Here is a 22120-nt window from a genome sequence, read left to right as displayed (position 1 = left end):
TTCAACTCACCCTTGTCATCGGTGTTGATTATTTGGTTTACTTTTCTTTGCATTCTAGGGAGATCCATCTGTCATTAATTCATCTCACCTAATGTGGAAGAGAATGAAATTTCTCAAAGGGGAAAACTGTTCCTTGGTTACAGAAAAGAAATCTCTCAGCACAAGTGTTCTTACTGGTAAGACAAAAGAAAGTGGTTTTGCAATGTTAAGTATTGAAACACAATTTTAAGACAGGTTGAATAGGAAATTAAGCTCTTTCAAAAGGAAATGCAAAGAAGTTCTGTAAATATTACATTAAGCTAAAATTAAAGATCAAGTTATATCATTAAGAGTTGAATAATTTAAGGTACATTTGATAAAATACCAGGTAGATGGCTTCATGTATGTTCACATCCTTGCTTCGGATGTAACAGAGATCAGCTTAATGGAGATGAGCTGGCTTCATGCTGATCAGAGATGCAGATATCTCAGAGCTAAAACTGATACTTTCTCTCTACAACATTGTGTTTCCTTACACAAGCATATCTTGTATAGTAGCTCTATTACACAATTGTACAAGTAGTGCTGTTTGTGGACTTCTTTTGTGACAAGCCCACACTGTGTGACCATCACAGCAAGGATCACTTTGCTCTGAATTAGTATTATCTACTAGTTATTATACTGGCTTACCTTTTTTCTTTCTCTCCTGTTGTGTAAATCAGATGAATTTGTCTGTAATTCGAGGGGCCTGAGCCAACCAATGAATCAACTACAGCAGCAACAACAGCAGCAGCAGCAACCGCCCTGTGGCAGTGCTGGAGAGAATTTGAAAGCAGGAGCATTTCCCCCTCCGTTTTACAGTTCCCATTGTCAGGACTATGCTGTCCAGCCAGCTCATAAAGTGTCAGGTAAGAGCTGTCAAATACAGAAATTGGAAAATGTTGGTACTTAGTTCCAATGCTGATTCCATGGAAAAATGCACTTAAAGAATTATGGAGGAGGCTGATAAACTAGGAACCAAAAATGTATTGTTTCATAGCATGAGAAAATAGTTCTGTTGTTTAGTGTGAAACTTTAATGAATACACTTGTAGTATATGAGGAAAAGACATTTTTGCTCTTCATTTCAGTTAAACTTAACTTTTTACCTTCAAGGTTGAATCATCCTCCATCCATATTCTTGTCTTGTGATACAATTGATTAAACTGTACTAAACAACTTCACTGCAGCATTGATACAGGAGTTTTGTAGATTACAGTCTTGATAGCCTTATGAAAGTTAAAATAAGTAGTTAAAGGGGACATACATACATGTCCCTTTTAATATATAAGGGGAGTGAGTGTCAATTTATAAACTATGTCTTTACTACAGCTTTCCTCATCTGCACCAATATAATTTTTCACAGAGCCATGTAAATTGGGGGTAGAAGTGAAAAACTGCACATGTCCGTGTGACACGCTTGCAACAGTTTAAGGGACAGCCATGCATAGGTTTGCTCTGAAACCTCTAACTGCTGGTGGTTTGAGGCATATTGATATATAAACAAAATGAAATAAGAACTGGTATAAACTAGAAGAAGGATGAGAGGAAATAGTCTCAGCACCATGCCTTACTTCTCTAATCTCTTCCAGGTATGACCAGTCGTCTGCTGGGGCCTTCCTTTGAACCCTACTTGTTGCCTGAGTTGACAAGATATGACTGTGAGGTGAACGTCCCCGTTTTGGGCAGCTCTACGCTTCTGCAGGGCAGTGAACTGCTCAGAGCGCTGGACCAGGCAACCTGAGCGATCCTGCAAGATTCCATGGCCTATACTGTTCAAAACAGCTTCAGTTTTTAAATATATTTTTGCAAGTAGACAATTTCTAATACAAATACACTTTTACAGGATTTTACTTAGATATTGAACCTGTCCACGTTACCAAATAGTGGCCTTTTGAAGTTACTCACTTTATTATTCATATTAAAGAAATACACCTACTGTATTTTCTCTATTGCAATTAAAGTGTTGTTTAGAGAGTTTGATTACCCTCCCCTTGTCTCATTACCTGTAATTTATATGCTGAAATTTTCTGCAAATTTCATGCTAATAAAAAGCTGTGGTATAAATGCCTCATCCGGTGATGTACTTTGGCTGCAGTAGTGCAAAGATTTCTTTTTATTGCCAAAGATGAATGAAACAAATTTGATGTCCAACCACAGCTTTTTGTTGATCTGCCAAATTGAAACCTTCTGAGTCTTTCTGTTTTCCAGCATTTATTGTATTGTAACTTTAATAGCTTTTGGAAAAGCATACTAAGGAAAAATCCCAGCCTTCCGCCTTCTCTCCCCTTCCTTTCCTTTTTATACTTTTCATTGAAAGAAATGTGAATGGTGAACGGCAGTGTTTGTGGGTATCTGTGAAAGTTGCACCTTGTAAGCTTTTTTTCCTCAGAAGCAAGCCACATGCTCAGTTGCCTTAACCTGGCTTAGGTCTACAACCAAGGGAGTCCTACAGATTTACCCCAGTGGAGGATTTAGACCTGTGATTTCATTTGTTTGGGGTTTGGTTTTTTGCTTTGTTCTTTGTTGTTTCCTTTTCTTTTTCTCTCTGAGTCAGTTGTTGATCATCTCTTGGTACTTTTTGCTATATATATAGGACATTTTAAGAGCTGTTTCTGATAAAACTAGTAGTATTTGTTATGGTGTTGCTGATATTTCAGGAATCTGACCGGCGGCCAGTACTAACGCCTCTGATTAATGTTACACTTCTACCATCTTATATGCTAGCTAGCAGTATAATTGCAGTATTGAATCATTAAAACTAAGTAATATTTCCCAGGCTATTAGGCTAACTCAGTTATAAAGTAGACAAAAAGAATTAAGGATCGTATAGCGAGATGAATAGCTGGCAGGCAGGTTTGTATCATTTTTACTTGCCTTACATTAATCTGTACTTGAAATGTCATTAAAAGGTAGCCAGACATTTCGGAGCTCTTTTCCAACTACCATTTGTTGTTCTGCATGTATTTAAAAAAATAAGACTTTGAATGCATTCAAAGGCAAAGGAATTTTAAAGTTTGAATTACAACATATTTAAACAGCAAAAACACTGAAGTAGTAAAAGGCAGGTGAGCAATTCTGACTTTAAAATACATACAGACCTAAATATATACCGCCTTGTTTCCTCCACTGGTATAAATCATTGTAGCTTCATCGAAGAAAATGGAACAGTGACAATGTACAAAAGGTAAGAATCTGGCCTAGAACCTTAGAACAAAGATATATTCTTTTGAGACTTCTGATTGCGCTGAAGCCTGGTTTATAAAATTGCTTTATGTCATGCACTGACACTTGCAGAGAGGGAGCCTTGGGTTCATAGAGCACTTCAGAGTTCACTGTGTTAAGCAAGTCTTAACCACACATACTTAAGAAAAGCTTAAAATCTTTTGCTATTGGTACATAATGTAAAAAAAAAAAATCTGATAGTCCTTATTGTAGGCAATGTTTTGAGAGTTTATTACCAAAAATAATCTTCTCCTAAAGTGAAGTTTTTACCATGTGGAAGAATATATTGTAGGCATCAAAACCTGATTAAAATTGGCAAGCCAGCTTTGACAAAGTTGTAGTGGCAAGGACTTAATGCTTCAAGGATTAAAGACACTTGAATCCCGCTCTTCTGTTTCTTATTTGTGTAGTTTCAGCATTAAAAATGTTATACCCTAACAGTTTACTAAAACACTCTGAAAAAATATTCCATGTCTTAATATTAATCATACTTTTTATCATAATTATTTCATAATCTATATTGCTGAATTCTTATTGACAATATTATAACTGTATGGGAACTTTAACTTGATAAGGAAATGTATTTTGACACTGATACCTTATTAAAGTATACTGATCCTAAATTCTTTGTGACTCATTTGCTATGAATTTGTTATTTGTTGTATCATTGTAAAACAAAAGTATTTATTAAATTATTTATAGAAAATAAAGGTTTGCATTGATCTTTGAAGAATGAAAGAATGAACAAAAGTTACCTGTGTTTGAGAGCTGGGAAGTACCACCAAGCTTTTTGAAGAGTTTACCCAGCTTTCCTCAAATGGAGAATTAATGCCCTGCAGGCCACCCTTCTGAAACACGTCCTGTGGTCCAGACTGCTTGCTTCCATTTCCTAAGTGTGTTTCTGTCTGAGGAGTTGCAGGTTCCTCTTGCATGTTACCCTTAAAAGAAAAAAATGGACAAAATTACATTTTAGAGGCTGAATTGCCACAGTTCCCCACTTCAGTTCCTATTCTGGCAATCCTCAAGCCCATGGGCTTTCCCTATTAAACCTCTGCTTCACACCCCCACCCCTTTATCCCAATACTGTTGCTAAACAAACATGCTAATCCTTTTCTCTACAGAAATTACCACTTTTGCCTATAGAATCACAGAATGTTTTGGAGTGGAAGGGACTTTGAAGATCATCTAGTTCCAACACCTTCCACTAGACCACTGTCAGGGATGGGGCAGCCACACCACCCTCTGGGCAGCCTGTGCCAGCCTCTCACCACCCTCACAGGGAATAACTTCTTTCTAATCTAAATCTACCCTGTTTCATCCTAAAAGCTGTTTCCCTCTTGTCCTGTCACTAACACCACTGTTCACACTGTGAGGAGGACAGACACATCAAGAAATTAATCTCCAAACATGCACTTAAATTCAGACTGGACTCTGCAGCAGCTGTTGGTGCTTGACCCTTCTGATAACTGCCTTTGAGCCATGCAGTGCCCATAAAGACACCACTGAGCTGCTCAACAGCAGCAAATCTTCTGAATAACCTGCATTAAGTGGGCTATCATCCCTTCCTTTTCTAGATGGGATGCTCAGTAGGCATAGAAAGTACCTGCTTGCTTGTAATTAACAGTAGTCACACAACACCCAGTAGTGAAGAGTGAATAGAGGTGTGCCTCTTAGTTTCCTTTTGAAAGCATCCCATTGATCTTCAGGGCACTTGGACAAAGACTAACTGAGCATGTCAGATGCTAATCCAACTGAGGGTTAAAAAAAGACAACCAGCCCATCTCTTAAGTAGAGATTAACCTGTTCAGATCAATTTCCACCTTTTATAGGTTGTAATAACTAACTGCTAAATATAAAACAATGCTGCAAGGCATTATTTTTTGGGGAACCCAAACATAGCTTATTGCTAGCACTCATGCTGAAGAGCTTCCAGCCTCCCATCTTCAAATTGCTTAAGGAACACACTAGTCATGCCTTCAGCAGTGATATTTTTTCCTGTCTACAGCTCAATGTTTCTCACCTCAGTGCATTTTAGTGTTGGACATGGCAATTTAAATATCTCAAAGTCCTTCCTTCCTTCCTTCCTTCCTTCCTTCCTTCCTTCCTTCCTTCCTTCCTTCCTTCCTTCCTTCCTTCCTTCCTTCCTTCCTTCCTTCCTTCCTTCCTTCCTTCCTTCCTTCCTTCCTTCCTTCCTTCCTTCCTTCCTTCCTTCCTTCCTTCCTTCCTTCCTTCCTTCCTTCCTTCCTTCCTTCCTTCCTTCCTTCCTTCCTTCCTTCCTTCCTTCCTTCCTTCCTTCCTTCCTTCCTTCCTTCCTTCCTTCCTTCCTTCCTTCCTTCCTTCCTTCCTTCCTTCCTTCCTTCCTTCCTTCCTTCCTTCCTTCCTTCCTTCCTTCCTTCCTTCCTTCCTTCCTTCCTTCCTTCCTTCCTTCCTTCCTTCCTTCCTTCCTTCCTTCCTTCCTTCCTTCCTTCCTTCCTTCCTTCCTTCCTTCCTTCCTTCCTTCCTTCCTTCCTTCCTTCCTTCCTTCCTTCCTTCCTTCCTTCCTTCCTTCCTTCCTTCCTTCCTTCCTTCCTTCCTTCCTTCCTTCCTTCCTTCCTTCCTTCCTTCCTTCCTTCCTTCCTTCCTTCCTTCCTTCCTTCCTTCCTTCCTTCCTTCCTTCCTTCCTTCCTTCCTTCCTTCCTTCCTTCCTTCCTTCCTTCCTTCCTTCCTTCCTTCCTTCCTTCCTTCCTTCCTTCCTTCCTTCCTTCCTTCCTTCCTTCCTTCCTTCCTTCCTGAATGAATGAAGCTCTCATAGTTTGGGCTGGTCTCAATCTCTGGGCTGATTTTCAAGTCGTATCAGCCTTTTAAAACGATCAACACAACACTTTTTCTAGACCACAGATTTCATGCAGGTAGGAGTCACGCTGTTTATTGAACAAATGATTACAACAACCAACTGTAGGAAATTCTCAATATCCTGGTATATATTGTGATTACTAAACAAAACTACAAAGAAAACCCCAGATAACTTAGAGGGAAGTCCAGCTATCGTTTCAGTCAAGACACCAGTCCCTAAGCAACACAGAAATCTGTGGACAATAGGCAATTCATCACACTTGCTTGCAACAGTAGGCAGACACATGAAAACTCTCTAACACACAACTATTCAAACTCTAGAAGAAGGTTTCATCTGTTACTTCTCCCTGAGGAGCTTTAGAAAGCTATTTACAGACATGCTGGATAAATAAATAAATAAATCAAAGAGCTACAGTGGAGAATGGAAATATTCACCTGCATTGAAATGAACAGTATTATTTTGTTCCTTTCTTTCCCCTCCAACTCTTAGTATAGGCTTCCCAAGAAAGGAACAAACAACATCTGTAAATAAAGAAAATCTTAACTCTATTTTCTTAGGACAACAAGAATCTGTCACAAGTTCCAGTTCTGCTCCCTTAGCACAAGCCAACACAAAGCACAACAGCTGCCTTTTGGTTATCTGGGGCTGTGTCCGAGCTCCCCCATGCCCGCAGGGAAGGCAGAGCTTTGATTCCTGCTTGCCCAAGCTCTGTTCGTTATTGCTTTCCTTGGTCAATCCAAGCTACAAAAGCATGGCAGGAAGGCTGTAGCAGTTGGTATGTACCCCATTTTTGGGTGTTCACATTAAAACTGGCTTCAGATTAAAAAGTGCTACTTTTTTAGCTACTCAGCTCAGAAGCACCACCACCATTCCTTTTGTCTCAAAGCCAGCCTGCAGTTCTGGCAGCTTGCCGTGTGCCACAGGTCTCACATGGAACATTTTCCTTGAAGAAGTCCTCAATTCCTGTAATCAAGGAGTTACTTAATTCTCTTCAGCCACTCCTCTCAGTTAGTAATGTGGTTAAGATGCCTCACTAGGGAACAGAAGCACATGCATGAACCTGGCTTGCAAATACTACCTGCAAGCCAGCCGGAACCAGCTCCTATGCCTTTGACACTGGACAGCAGCAAGCAGCTGGAGGCAACAGCAGCTGCATCCCCCTCTCCTGTGCTATCATCTGCAAAGGAAACTGCTGCATCTTAACCACAATGGCTGTGCTTATGCTTGGGTCGCATCTCAAAAACACAACTCCCCTTAGCTTTATTAAAGCAAGAAAAATAAGCAACTCCTCAAACTGCTTACTTGAAAAGTACGTATTTAGACCTTGGAATTACAGGCAAAGCTGGCAAGCGAGATCCTCAAAGGCAACTGCACCAGTAAACACGAGTGAAACCCCCAGTTATAATTTAATTATACGATTTTTAAGCTAACGAGTTGAGTTCTGACTGTCGGTCTTTGAAGGACAGGCACTGGCTGGATTTTGCAAGAAAAAGCATTATACCAACAGCTCCTGTGACTGAAACTCTGTCACCCCATGGCACTGGCAAAGGCAAACAAACAACTGTCTCTTGTGCAGAAGACACCTATCTCAAAGCATTGCCTCCTCCAGGCACACTGATGTCACCCTTCAGCACATAGTTCCAGAAGGACCGTAGGTCCTAAAGAAACCACAGCTTGTTCACCCATCAAACACAAAAAGTCCTCTAATATCTCAACAGCTGAACACAGTTCTTGGCTGCATCAAGCAACCTTTATTGCCTAGTCTTCATTCCTGGCCTTTTCCTCAGCTAATAGATGTCTGTTTCCATTTGCTACTCAAGCAAGCGATGGTGGGGTATGGATGAAGAAGGTTCTGCTGGCTCACAGACAGTACCTCTTTCATTATCCCCTTGACACTACGCTTCGAGCAAAATCCTAACACATTTCAGATGTACATATAGTTTCTCCTGCAGTTTTGGAAAGGGGAGCAGAGTTGAGCAATTTCCCCAGACGGCTGAACTCTGTAAAGCCAGAACAATTTCCCAGCCGTAAGAGGAGCAGAGCAGTATGGGCTTGCTCTTGGAGTCATATCAGCACCATAGAGCTAACACTAGTGGAAAGAGAATCCAAATTTGTTGTTCCCCAAAACTCCTCCCTGTACAAATAATTGCGTGTTCAGGACAAAAATTAAGCCTGAGATACAGAGAGCTGCATACACTTGTTAAAGCATTTCCAGATGCTGCTATGTGCTTGACAGACACCAATAAGCTCACTTAGGGTGCTACTTCTGAGCACAAGCTTACCCTTCAGTATTTTCAGTCCTGGGCAAGCCTTATGCACTCATTCATGTCAGAGCTTGGCTGTTCAGAACTTGGAGAACACCAGCGTGCCTCAGAGGAGGGTGACTTGCAGGGATCTCTGTCCAGTTATACCCGTAAGACAGAAAACTCAAAGCTTAATACTCCTGCAGGCAAACTAAAACCTACTCATATGTCCACCAGAAAGAGTGACAGTAAAGTGATCACAATGCCACTTCAGCAGAGTTTTACATAGGAAAGCTCTTTCTGAAGACAACAGGGATGTATCTTCCTAGTTACAACTGTTTACACAACTGATTTCTCTAGTGAAAAGTCCAGCAGCTTTAAAGCCTTGCTGTCTATTTCTCAAGATGCTGGTAAAGAACAGGTCTGAGATGGAAGAAAAAAGCACACATGAAAAACTCCCCACAACTGCCGAAAACCCAGACCGAAGGCCACACAGCTCCCTGGCTTTATTCTGCAGCAGAAGTTGTATAAGCTTTGAAGTGGCAAACCACAAAAGTGCCCTCCTATGATGAGCCTTAGGATCAATACAGATATACGTAATTTTAACTCATCCCCTCCTCCACATAGCAGCACCAAACCAGTGCTACACTGGATCAAATGAAGCATGAAATCGATGTCGTCACCATCCATTTTTAGACACATTGCATTACATCTATTGGCCTTTTTCCTGGAAGAGCCGGCAACCCTGATTGTGACCATTGCCTCCCTGCTAACACAGCGCTGTCCTTAACTGCAGCCCCCAAAACACACTGGAGTTCACAGGAAGCAAACCAATGGAAGTTGACCAGGAAAACAGGTTGATCCCCATTATTTTCATTTCAGCTGCAAACATCAAGATGAGCTTTCCCATGCCTTGGTCAGCTAAAGAGGTGCTCGTAGTTTTTAGCATCTCTACACCTTTTAACACAGGTTGTTGTTCACAACTTCAATTTGTTTAATCTTTAGTCAGATTTTGAGTGCACAGTATCACCACTTTTAGGGCCAGTTTGATCACCACAGAAATCTCAAAGATAAAGGAAAACACCAACACTGAATACTTCAACTTCTGGTCAACCTGCTCTCCACTCTCAAAACCTCTCTTCAGCAGAATCTATGTTTAATCACTGGCAACACCTTGAACAACTGTGTGCTGAGTTTGCTCTTACCTAGCACCCCTTTCTGCCTTCCCTGCATCCACAGCAAGCATAGTCTGTGCAAAGCCACCCAAGCACTCTGAAAAGAGCACAAACACCTGGCTTTTGTAACCATTAATTATACCTTAATGTACCAAATAAACAACTTAACTTGTGCTTTCATATTTAGAGTGATTTCTCCAAGCTCCTCTCTTAGACCTTCTGCTTCCCCCCATGCAAAACCAAGAAGAAAGCATCTTTAGGGGGAAAAAGAAAATTGAAAGCCACTAAAGTACTTGTCTGGGTAACCAGCAGAGGAACCAGGAACCAATGAAGTATCTGGAACTCATTTAAGCTCATTGGAAATACAGGAATCATTCAAGTCAATAGTGCTCTCATTCTTTCTGCAACACAGTCCCTGTTGGGCAGGGTTTGTGGCAGGGTTTGTTTGCACTGAGGTTTTGTCTTAGAAGCACACACACACTTAGCTAAATATGATTTTGTTTATCCAGGATTTCTTCTGTACTGTTCAGTGCACAAATTCTACAAACCTGTGCTGAAAATAATAAACAGGGTGAAAAGCACCTGTGCCCAGCATCCACGAACCACAACAGGTATCTCTGAACAGCAGGCTGCCATACTGGGCATACTGAAATGATGTATCCTGAAACCTGTTCTAAGTGGTTCTCTTCAAAACCTACCAGGAGAATCCTTTCCCCAGTGGGTATGTTGAAACTGGATCCCAAACAACACAACTCAGGAAAGCAGGAAAGTTCTCCTGTTGAGCAATTCTCCAGGATGTTTCCAAGAAAGTAGAAGGGATACTCCTATATTGCTTCCTCGCCTTCCCTGTTACACACATTGTGCCTCTTTTCCACGGAGATCTCTCAAACAGGATTTTGATTCTTTTAGGCAAAATGAGTGTCCTGACTCATGCCAAGGAAATAAATCCTGTATGTCAAAGACTATACTACACATCACTTGCTGAGGGGTGACCATTCCCAAGCAAGCCCAAGAAAAATGGGTCTTCTGCAGCCTGTGGCAGGAGCCCCTGCTCTCCCACAGGGTGCTCCTGACCCCAATGTGGGAGCACCCGGAGTGCTGCAGGACATGCTGCAGCTACGCCCAGCAGACACTGCTGTCCCTTGAGGCTAGAAGAGCAGTGACTGAATAGCTGTTCATTTCATGTGCTGTCATAGCTGACCCAACATAGGTCACCTATATGAAACCCATCTATGTAAGTTTAATGTAGATAACACACAATTCACGTATATAGAATCATAGAATAGTTAGGGTTGGAAAGGACCTTAACATCATCTAGTTACAATCCCCCTGCCATGGGCAGGGACACCTCACACTAAACCATGTCACCCAAGGCTCTGTCCCACCTGGACTTGAACACCACCAAGGATGGAGCATTCACTATATACAGTAATATATAAGAGGACAAATAAGCCTGGCAGTGCGTTACTTCCACAATTCATGGAACATTCAACCAGAGCAACATCATGTATGGCAAAACCTGCTTAATATGAAATTGCCCCAGGAACCTTTCCAAAAACTGTCAATTCAACTTTGACAGTAGACCCCCCAAGCTTCACTGCCCAAAGGGCGAGAGCATAGCACACCTGCTATGCCATGTCCTACCCTGTTCTTCCCAGTGAGCCAACCTTAACAGCAGCAGCTTGCTAGGACCAAAAGCAGCACCCTCGGATCACTCAACCTCACTTGTGCTCAGCAGCCCTCACTCACAACAGCTGATTTCAGAGCAATCAGGTACTTCCCCAATTTGCTGCACCCCCCAGCCATGCCCCCCTTTCCTCACCACCAAGATGCTAAATTCTTCTCCTGAGTGAACATCTCCAGCTTGCCTTTCCACAACGTCCATCAGCATTTAGAAATCCTTTTCCAGATGCTCCAATTGGAAATACAGACCACACAGTTACAAAAGTTCTGGGATCTTATCTGTACCACTGTGACTCATCTTTGAAAGTACTATTGCAGCAGCATCAAAACATTCATTCAAATTATTTGTTCATTCTTTGTTTAAAGTGAGATACAAAAGCAAAAGGATGTGGACAGTCACATGCAGCACACTCTGCAGTTGAACAGGCCTAGTTTTGACAACGAGACACATGTAGAACTAAATCAGTCCATACCCAAAGAGATACAGGCTTACGGGACTAAACTCTGTTATGAAAACTAGGCATTCAAAACTGTGTTTTAAAGATAGTGTGTTGTAGCTGTGCAGCTAATGATAGATATGGGAGACTCTGTTGCACTGGCACCACAGTGTGCCAGTGACTGTACTAATGCTGAAAGAATAAACTCACTCTCCTTTGGGATCTCCAGTCAAGATCCAAGCAAACAGGTACTTTTGCAATAAACAAGGAAATAGGACAGAGTGCCTTTGAAGGCACAAGTCAGAAAGGTGCAAGAAGGCCTTTTTGAAAACAATACCAACTATTCTCTCCATGTTTTAAATGGAAACAAGTAGACTGTCATCCATTTCTACCCAATCACGACATGCTCCTGCACAACATTTCTTTCAGCTGATAACTCCTTACATCTTTGCATTTTTCTGTTCTGTTAAAAATCACCTGACTCATTGGGATTTTTTAGCTTCTTACTGTTTCTCCTCAGCAGCTACACAGACATAATTTACAGGCTCTAAAGAATGAGCTACTTTGAAAACTTAACTTCTCAAACAGCCCAGAAAAGATGGCTGTCATCCTTTCATTTCCATCCAGCAGTCTGTGTGGATTTTACTACAATCGATTCATGTCTATGTCATGTTTCATTTTCATGCTTCATTTTACAAGCCCACTAATCAAACTAATGAGGTCGAATGTGAAGAAATCCCTTTGTTTCAAGCTGAACAGCCTCTGAAACCACAGTTACAGTGGTCTTTCTTTGCTTATTCATTTCCTGTTTGCAAGTAATAGCAAAAAAAATACAGCATTACAGAATTTTCCTGCTAAACCTGAAAGGCAGAAAGCCATCTTATTACAACATCCCCTGTAGTTCACAGGAGTTCAGGCTATATATTGATGTAAGGGGGTCACAGTGCATTCCACATGTGAACATCTTTAAATGAAAATAAAATCTTGTTCACTGCTTTTGGAGGGTCACAAATATGTTCTGTATGTTCCAAATGGGTGGCTTAAGATGGTCCAGTGAGCAAATGTATGTTTGCAGGCAGTAGGGAGTTTGTGCTGTGCTGACCACACTCCTGAGTGGAGGACTGAGCCTGCAACACGATCAGGACCTGGGTAAGAACCGGGACCTTCCTCATTCATCAGCCCATCTAAACCATGAGCCACGTGTATATAGATAATCCAAGCCAGGAGATAGAAACTAAAAGTGCAGATGGAAAATCCCACTCGGAGATGCATTACACAGCCATCCCAGGTTGCAATACAGACCCACCAGTGCTCCTCAGAGCTTTTTGTCACAAGTCAGTAGGAATAGAGAGAGACACAAAGAGGCTTACAAGGGAATACATGTGATTATGGGACAGTACCACAAAGGGCAACACTGTCAGCCCACACACAATTCCAGTAAACTTGAAATCATAATCTCTTAAATAAATGAATTCAAGCCAAGACTTCTAAGTATTGTTTTCTGCTTCATATCACATAAAAATCTCCATCCCACCCTTGCTTTGGAAAGCAAAGTATCAGTCACAATATATAACAGTAACCAAAGAAAGGCTTGTTTATGATCCTCTAAATACCCAAAGTAGCTGCCCAGACCATCTGTGGAACAAGTGACAATCACATTGCAGAGTTAGAAGGTCACAGAGTGCTCCATTTTTACCATCGAGGCTACTATCAGTATTACTAGACTGGCTCATATGAATATATGAGTGGTTCAGAGTTGTCTGAAAGATACTGTATATACCTGTAAAAGGACATGGAGATGGGGAGCGAGCGAGATTCTCTTTTTTAGCCTGTAGCATGATGACAGCACAAGCACAGTGCCATGGTTTAGCTCTCGGAAAACAATGGCTCCCAGGCAAAGCATAATGCACCCACAGGCAAAAATCCAGGCAACCATTCCCTCCTTAAGCCATAAGCCAAACATGAGAAATACACTACTGCTACAATACATCCCAGGCTACGGCAGAAGCTTTTAGCTCTTACATGTCATCTACAACATCCCGAGTTGAAAGTTCTTGGAATATGGGGGATTAGAGGTACCAATCACTAAGTCTCCTTGTCCCCAACCAGTCCATGGAGATGGGGTGAAGATTTATCATGCCACAGCAGGGGCCAACACTATTTCTATGTAAGCTTCACCCGGTTAACCTTCAGCACTTTCCTAGGGGAAAGAAGGAGCATCCTGCCCTTTCCCACTCCTGGAACAAAGATACCCATCATGAAGCAGCACCCTCCATGTCAGCTGGAGCCTGGCTGTGGAGACGCGATGTGGGACTATTAGCTACAGCCTATATCCACCCACAGAAACCAGGCTTTTGAAAGTGCTTTTGTTTCTCTTCTTTTTCACAGGAGACAAACCCAAGCCACTCATCACAGTACCATGCAGGTAAATAACTGAGAGGTGATGGATCTGAAGAGTTGTGTGCAGAAATAGCACTTCAGCTTTCAACTATCTCAAGTGATCCTCTGATGTTTAATTAGGAATAATTAAAGAACAAACAAAAAGCCTGAATCCTTTCATGAATACTTCATAGGGACATGCTAGTTATTTCAAACGGGAGCTTGGTTCCAGGGTGGCAGACTCCCTTTGCACAGAAGCAGAGGAAAAGCAAACTAATCTGTTAAAGAAATAGAGCAAAAGGGCGTCAGATGTCTTCCAAAACAGAGATATTTTTGACAACAAACTGGTTAGTAAGCTTAAACAAGATGACTGACTAATGACAGACAGTGATGCCCCACAATCAGCCTCAAGACACAGGTGTTATTAAAAATCAACATGTAGCTCTACTGAAGTCTTTAAACACTGTACTGCCTCCCAGACATGGGAAAAGAATAAAACTGCCTGAGCAGCTTGGGTTTGGCATAGAAAAAGAGAGTTCATTAAGGAATTGGGTTATTCCCAAACTGTGCCATTTAAAAAGCCCCATTATACCTGCTACACAATAGGTAGGATCCACTTTCTTTCAGCAACACTTATGTCAGATGTTAATTCAAGACTGTATCGTGTTTAACAAATACTCCCCTAAGAGAAACTGCTGAAAAGAGGCAAGTCATGTCTGTGGGAGTACTGCGAGGGGAAGCTCACCAACTAGAGCATGCGGGTGAAAAGCAGGTGACACAGCAACGCATGTTCAAACAAGATAGAAGACGGAATATCATTTAGAGTCATCGAGGATACAGGATGAGCAATGGGAGAGGACGATGGTGCTCCTGAAAGCAAGGAAGCTCAGCCTTTACCATCCCACTACACCTCCCGAATTCTCTCTCATTCTTGGCGCAACCTGTATTTTGCTCCTCCAGAGATGACTGTGCCCTGACCCATGGGATGCCCGCTCTGTGCTGCGGGCTGCAGCTCCCGCACTCGGCAGAGCAGGGCATAGATTGTCCCCACCTCATGAGCATCCCACAGGCACGCTCCTCCTCCCGTGAGGGTCGCGGGAGACAGGACAGAGTGCCACAGCTGCAGGGGCAGCTGCAAGGGCAGCGAGCCACACGCAACTGGTGAATGGGCAGACACGTCGTCCCTCCCGCAGATGTGGAGGCAGCCCACGGAGGCCACCCTGTGCGAGGGCACTGGCACAGCGGCTGCCCTCACATCCTGCCCCGGCACGCCAGCTGCACAGCACAGCTGTGCATGGTGCCAGAAGGGCACCGGCACGCACTGGCACGGCAAAGAGGGAGGGCACAGTGGAGATGACCAAAAGGAAGCACGAGGAGAGCTGAGAAATGAACAACAGCACCCACCCAACAACACTGCACTGCTTCTTAGAAGGCCATGAGGACTTGCCTTCCCCATCCACGGCCACAGGAGCATGCTGGGTGCACCAAAGGGCACCAGGGCAAGAGGCAGGAGCATCAATTTCAGCAGGACTATGAAATGGAGACCATGCCAGCTAACCCCCCAACGGTAGCTTTTGTCTCATTTTAGCACCAGATGCCTACAGACCCTCTGGAAGGTGCCAATTGTTAGTCTTGAAGCTACATTTGGAAACTGAGGGGTTGCACAGGGTTGCAGCATGCTCCTGGCTGCTGACCATGGAAGAAAGGGGGCTCTGCAGCCACACAGGAGGAACAGAAGGTATAGGAGAAAGGGGTGGCACCCCTTTCTTCCTTGCATCACTGATTCATTTAGATTTGGTGTTCTCTGGTGCAAGGATTTTCTCTCCCTGATGATTTTAGAAATTACCTCTGAGGATAGAACCTTGAAGACATACAGAAATTCCCATAGATAGAAAAAATACAAAGCGAGAAAGAGGAATTTTAGTCACAAGATGACAATATAGAGGAGATATTTACATTGGCCTCTACCTCTCTAAGCAGTTACACTACTGCTGTGCACTTCTTTCTGGCTTAGCAACGTGTTACATCAGCACTAAATGGTGACAACTTAGTTAACTAAATTCAAGATAATTTAACTTTATGCATGTTTGGGGTTTACTTACAGATAGACCACACAATATTTCTGGTCACTTCTTCACAAAGTCATAGAATAGTTTGGGTTGGAAGAGACCTTAAAGCTCATCCAATTACAGCCCCCTGCCACAAGCAGGAACACCTTCCACTAGACCAGGTTGCTCCAAGCCCCATCCAACCTGGCCTTGAACACTGCCAGGGATGGGACAGCCACAGCTTCTCGGGGCACCCTGTGCCAGCACCTCAGCACCCTCACAGTGAATAACTTCTTCCTAAAATCTTATCTAAGTCTCCTTTCTGTCAGTTTGAAGCCATTCCCCTTTATCCTGTCACTACATGTCCTGTTAAAAGTCCCTCTCCAAGTTTCTTGTAGGCCCCCTTTAGGTATCAGAACACTCTTATAAGGTCTCCCCTGAGCTTTCTCTTCTCATGCCCAGCCAATCTCACCGTGCATCAACAAAACCAGCACTTCATGCAAAATAATCAACAGGTCTGCTGATTAGAGCAAACCTTAACTAGGAAACAAAGCATCACAGTTTCACGACAACCTTTTTCCCCTGTATTCCCAAGGGCATAGCGCTCTTCCTGTTTAAATAGGACGCTTTGTCTTCAGCATTTTTGTCACCGTAGCTAAGTGATCACCAATAGCTAAGCTCTCAAATCATAGTAATAAATATCAGCAGGGGTGAGTGCATAAGTATCAGTTAAAACATACTAATTTAAACCACACAAACTACAGCCTGATGCACTGACCACCCTGGACACAGTGAGCTCCAGAGCAGTTAGCATACCCCCCCTCATAGCAAGTTAACAGACCTGCCCCTGTGGTGATAAAGCGCTGAATTTCATTTAGAGCTCTAATCTTGCACATGTTCCTTCACCATCTCTTGGCCTCACTGCTATTCTTGCAGTTTTTAAATACTCTGGAGGAACCACCATATCTTTCTAAAGGAAGTTCAGCTGCACAAAGTGAGCAAAGACAAACAAAACTAAGTAACAGTGCCTCAATTCCATTTCAAAACTAACAACCATACGTTGCTTGGACAAGCAGAACAAATGATAGTCTACAGCCCAGCAGCAGGAAAGGTCACATTATTGTTATGGTTATTTTTCATGCTTAACCCTTCCCATCTCGTTTGCTCTTTTCTTCCATGTCCTCACTTAGTGCAGCCTGATCTCAGCGTGGGAGCCTGTTTCACTGATCTAAATGGAGGATGGGGACCTTAAAACTTTCCTGAAACGGAAGGGGCCCGGTTTGCAACAGCCTTGCAGGAAATAAGAGCTACTGTACTGCTCTAGGATTTTGAGCTACAGCTGTGTAATAAATTTTAATAAATCAAAGTAATTAATTAATTTAATTAATTAGATTAATTGATTAAATTAATTAATAAAAAATAAATGCAAATTTTTCAAAATCTCCTGCAGAGAAAGTGTCAAAAAAAAAATAAAAATTAGAGCATCAGGAAGGGCACACACTTAAAAACATAAGAAAAATAGACTGAAACTCCCAGAGCACCATCTCTGTCTTCAGTTGCTTTAGTTCTAAAAGGATGGGTTTAAAGGCAGAATACTTATGCAGCAGGAAATATGTAGGTTTATACACTTTGATGGTTATAATTGAGGGGAGGAAAGAAAGACATCTTCCAGCCCCTCCCATATCTTTCAGACAAGATTTTGGACCTAAAGAAGGGTTTGCACATCTCAAAGTCGGTTAGGTTTTGAAGAGTAGAGCTTAAAACAGGGCTTCACGCAGTTTTACAACAACATAGTTTAACAACAACAATAAAAAAGGAACCTCACAATACTATTGTCATTTATTCTCAGAGCTTTTTGTTACATAATTCTCACCCAGCCATCCTTCATACTTATTCCAGGGAAACACACAACAATAATGTGTGTGTGTTTTGCTCTACAGTCTTTCCTCAATATGAAAATATTTTTTTCTTGAGTTGTTCTCATTAGTTCCTAAAGGAAACATTAACATCAGCAGATCTGATCACAGACAAAACCTTCCTAACAGTTAGACAATGTTTATGCTTATAACCAAAATCCCATAACAGATTAAGCCCTTTGGGATGAGTAAGCAGAAAAGAACATCTAGACAGCACAAGTATCATGCCATATGCTTCTTCATTAAAGCAACTGTGCAACACTCATTCAAAAAGCTGAACTTTCCAACTTTCTTTATGCTTCTCCAATAATAAACCGGTGAAATTACACCCCCCACTACACAGTTTGCCCTTTAGCAATATTCCTCTGAAGGACAGCAAACTACTAATGTTAAACTCTATCATCCCCCCAGGATTCCTGAAACTGAAACAGTTTAGCCCTGATAAGAAGTTTTTAATGGGCTCTTCCCAGAAGCACGCATATTTTCTAAGAAACTTTACCTAAGAAAAGTGAAGCAATGAAGCACACAAATGCCTGTTTATGTAAGTCCATTCATGTGCAAACATGCGCATGAATACCAAAGGCTGAGACTTGGGATCTCATTCGAAGGTACTTCGAGTGAAAATGTCATGACTTAGTGCAGACAAGGTCTTAAAACCAGAGGTTCTGGGTGTTGGAATTTGAAACTTGGTGAGAAATCGGTCTTGGTCATGATAAAACCGTCTGTCAACACTGGGCTTCTGAAAGTATCAAGTGTTTTGCATATATAAATGGTGACAACTTAGTTAACTAAATTCAAGATAATTTAACTTTATGCGTGTTTGGGGTTTACTTACAGATAGACCACACAGTATGTCAAGTTTCTCTACTTTCAGTTTTGTATTTGTAAAAAACTGTGAATACATATTTTCTTGTCTGTGCTACTCAGTTTTCCTATGGAGTCCACAAAAAGAAGGATTTCCTAGGCAGAGTGAATTGTTTACCCTTCTCAGGCGTGACAAAACACAAATGGACTCTAGTCTAGAGACAGAATTATCTGTGTAAATGTACAATTATGACAATATAGCCTTTGAGCATACTTACAGATGCAAACTCATCCCATTCAGATGATTTAAGCATGGTATAAAGTGCAAAGAAAACAAAAAGTCATTACATTTCACTATCCATAAAGCAATGTTTCTAAAACTCGCTTCTGAATCCATTAGAGAAAACAGAGGGCTAAAGCTCCTTCACAACATTTCCCTGCACGGTCAACTTATATACGGGAAACTCATCAAATCCTCATTGTGATAGCAATGCAGGAGATCCCACAATCCCCAGACTGCCTTCTGGACTGTTTATAAAGGACAGTCAGAGGTTTACACAAGTACATTTCAAGAAGTGTTAGGCCTAAGATTATCATGCATTTCCCTCCAGTGTGCCAGTGGTAAAGTACCTGTGACCCTCCACTGTAGCCTTGTATTTCCTTTCATCACAAAACTTGCTAGCAAAGAAATCCCAAGTACCTGAATTCTGAGTACCTGTGATGGAAGAAAAGCCTCTAGGTCATATTCCCACAATTCAAAGCTAGACTGTTTGAAACAGATCCAGATGCCACTCCTAACGGCCCTTTTTGATGAGCAGAAATCACTGACTAATGATGCCCAGGAGGTATCTTTCTACCCTCTGCAGAGCTGCAGTCATTCTCAAGAGTCTCCATTCAACATTACTGATGCACATTTCTATCACCATGGCATATCGTTTTATCTTATATTCAGTGTAATTTACCCATAATTTTATGCCCTCTTCCCCTAGAAAGATGTCAAGAATCATTGCATCATAACATGAAACAACTAACTTTGCAAACAGGTTGATAGCAGCTGCTCCTGAACATCTGGCTTAACCTGTTGCCAGAAGCATAATTATCACTTAGAATGCTCAACTGCCCAAGATGTTAGGAGTCACAGTTTCTGGCATGTTCCTTTTTTACCCATATAATGAACAGCAATTACCAAAAACAAGCTATAGACTAGAAAAATCCCTCCCTTCTAGACTTCAGTGGCAAGAGCTGTCTTCTCAAGAGAAGACTCTGTATGCATTTTGGACACGGTATTCATAAAAAAGCCTTTCCCAAACTTTACTTTCTGAATGCCAATCTTTCCTCCAGTTCACTCTACTGGCAATGATAAGAGGTAGATGATTACACAGGGCTACCCAAACCCACCACTGAACTGCCCTGAGAAAAGGCCTGCCTTTGATCTTGGTGGTATACACAAAGATACAATAAAACACATACAGTTATGATGAAAAAAGATGAAAGATCTTTGGATTAGCTAATTTGTTGCTAATTTTGCCTATTTGTCTTTGAAAGAAGCTGAGAAGGAAAAGGACTAAGCAAACTTCTAACATTGCTAAGAAACTGCTGGACAGGTGATAACTGTTACACAGTTTAACATCTATTAGCAAATCAGCAAGCTGGAAATTATTCCCCACTTTCATATGGCTTCCTGTCCAGTAAGCAGGTTTCCATCCAAGTTCTTCATACCTTTTCTGAACATGAACTCTCCTTTATCAAAAGTGATCCTAACCCCCAAGCTCAAACATCAATCACAGTTCATTGTCAAAGGTATGCCTGTCCTGTGTTGAATTTGTGGGTATCTTGTTTCCATAAATTGTCTCTGGTTTTATTCATTAGGTCTTCTACATAACATTGTTATTGGGGGACAAAAGGATGTAAAAGCATTGCCAGAGCTATTTCTCTACCTCCTTTACACCCCACAAATCAACTCTCTCCTATACATCCCATGAAAAAAATAAGCTCCAGTGCAGAGTTGAGACCTACTAGCCCAACTTTAAAACTGTATTCTTTCTATCAAGTATGAACATTAACTTCAACTTTTAAATTTAGGGGAGTTTGCAAGGGTGAATTATTCACCTCCTGTGTTTTTGGTCCCGTTCAAGATTTTTCAGGCTTCAATTCACAGACTAACCATGGTTTGCTGGGAATGGGAAAGGACCATGCCTGAGAGTGATCTCATTCATTCCTATGCCCACTGGCAATTCTCATATCTTTCAAAGTATTTCAATACTATAAACCACTTCAGTTAATCTAGCTATTCTTTTCTTTACTGATCCTAGAATGCCTTCATACGCAATGTCTTTCTGTAAGTATGTCATCAAACCATTGTGGAGACTTTGGTAGTGGTCATATCTGCATTGCCATAAGCATAGGAAAAAAAAACAAACAAAGAATTATTCAGATCTAGTCAGAGAAGCATTCAAGTATTTTATTATATTTAGTTCACAGCTAAAATATAAACTTAAATATAAGATGTAAAACAAACTTCTCTTTACAAGACTGAAATTTATCCCTTACACTAGCATAAAGCTCCAAGGTAGCTCAGAAAGGAAATTACACAGACTCTTTAGCCTTAGTTTGTCTGGAAATAAAGTGAAAATAAGCATGGGTCATTATTGAATATGACAAAGGAGCTAGAGGCTGAAATGCTCTATGTAATATTTCTCCTTATAAAGTGTACAAAAGTTCTTTCAACTTCAGTATTCACAGTGAGCATTTAAAGGCCATGAACTTGAAGAGCACATTGTTGAACTCTTCTCCCAAACAGAGCTGTCTGGGTGGAATAAGAAAAATACCTCTCGAATTGTTTTTATTGTGCAAATCTACAGGACACAGGTGAATACCTACATAACCTGCTATTGCTTTAAACACAAAAGAAGTGTGGATGGGAGAACCACACCCAGATTCCAGTTTACAAGCAAACCCTGTTACGTCTTTCCAAGTCAGATGTTTCAGAGTGGTCTGTCTCTTTACCTGTGCAGTATTTCCCAATTGTCTAAAATACTGAACTTCCATCAGATGGGCTATGTGTTTGGAAACAAGAAATGAAAAACTTGGGGAATAGCGTGGGCTCAGTAGAGCACAAAGGTATTTTCCTTGTGTCAACAGAACCATAGCAACATTCAAATACTTTTCATACTCGGCTTTAGTATCTTATGATACATCTGTTGCTTTTAGTAGTCATGTCTCAATCCTGATTCACATGCAGTGAACCAGATGAGCTAGATTCATGCCTTTGCAGATGCTCACATTCAGGCTTACTGGCTATCTCATACACCTACAAGATCACCTGTCCCGGGCCTCTTGGCTCACATATATTGTTTAACC

General features: G+C 41.5%; 1 protein-coding gene across 2 annotated transcripts in view; it reads left to right on the top strand.

The window, feature by feature from the left end:
* EPAS1 (endothelial PAS domain protein 1) overlaps positions 1-1956 on the top strand; it is a 75337-nt gene extending 73381 nt beyond the window's left edge. For both annotated transcript variants that reach the window (XM_080614641.1, XM_080614640.1), the window contains 3 exons: positions 59-176; positions 702-887; positions 1610-1956. In XM_080614641.1, coding sequence (XP_080470767.1) covers positions 59-176; positions 702-887; positions 1610-1761 — 456 coding nt within the window. In that variant the 3' untranslated portion in view covers positions 1762-1956. The remainder of the gene's footprint in view (positions 1-58; positions 177-701; positions 888-1609) is intronic.
* Positions 1957-22120: the final 20164 nt, after the last annotated feature.

The sequence above is a fragment of the Psittacula echo genome, assembly GCF_963264785.1.
Source record: "Psittacula echo genome assembly, chromosome: 4".
Classification (NCBI taxonomy): Eukaryota; Metazoa; Chordata; class Aves; order Psittaciformes; family Psittacidae; genus Psittacula; species Psittacula echo.
The sequence above is the reverse complement of the archived record's forward strand: the minus strand, read 5'-3'. Positions and strand labels throughout refer to the sequence as shown.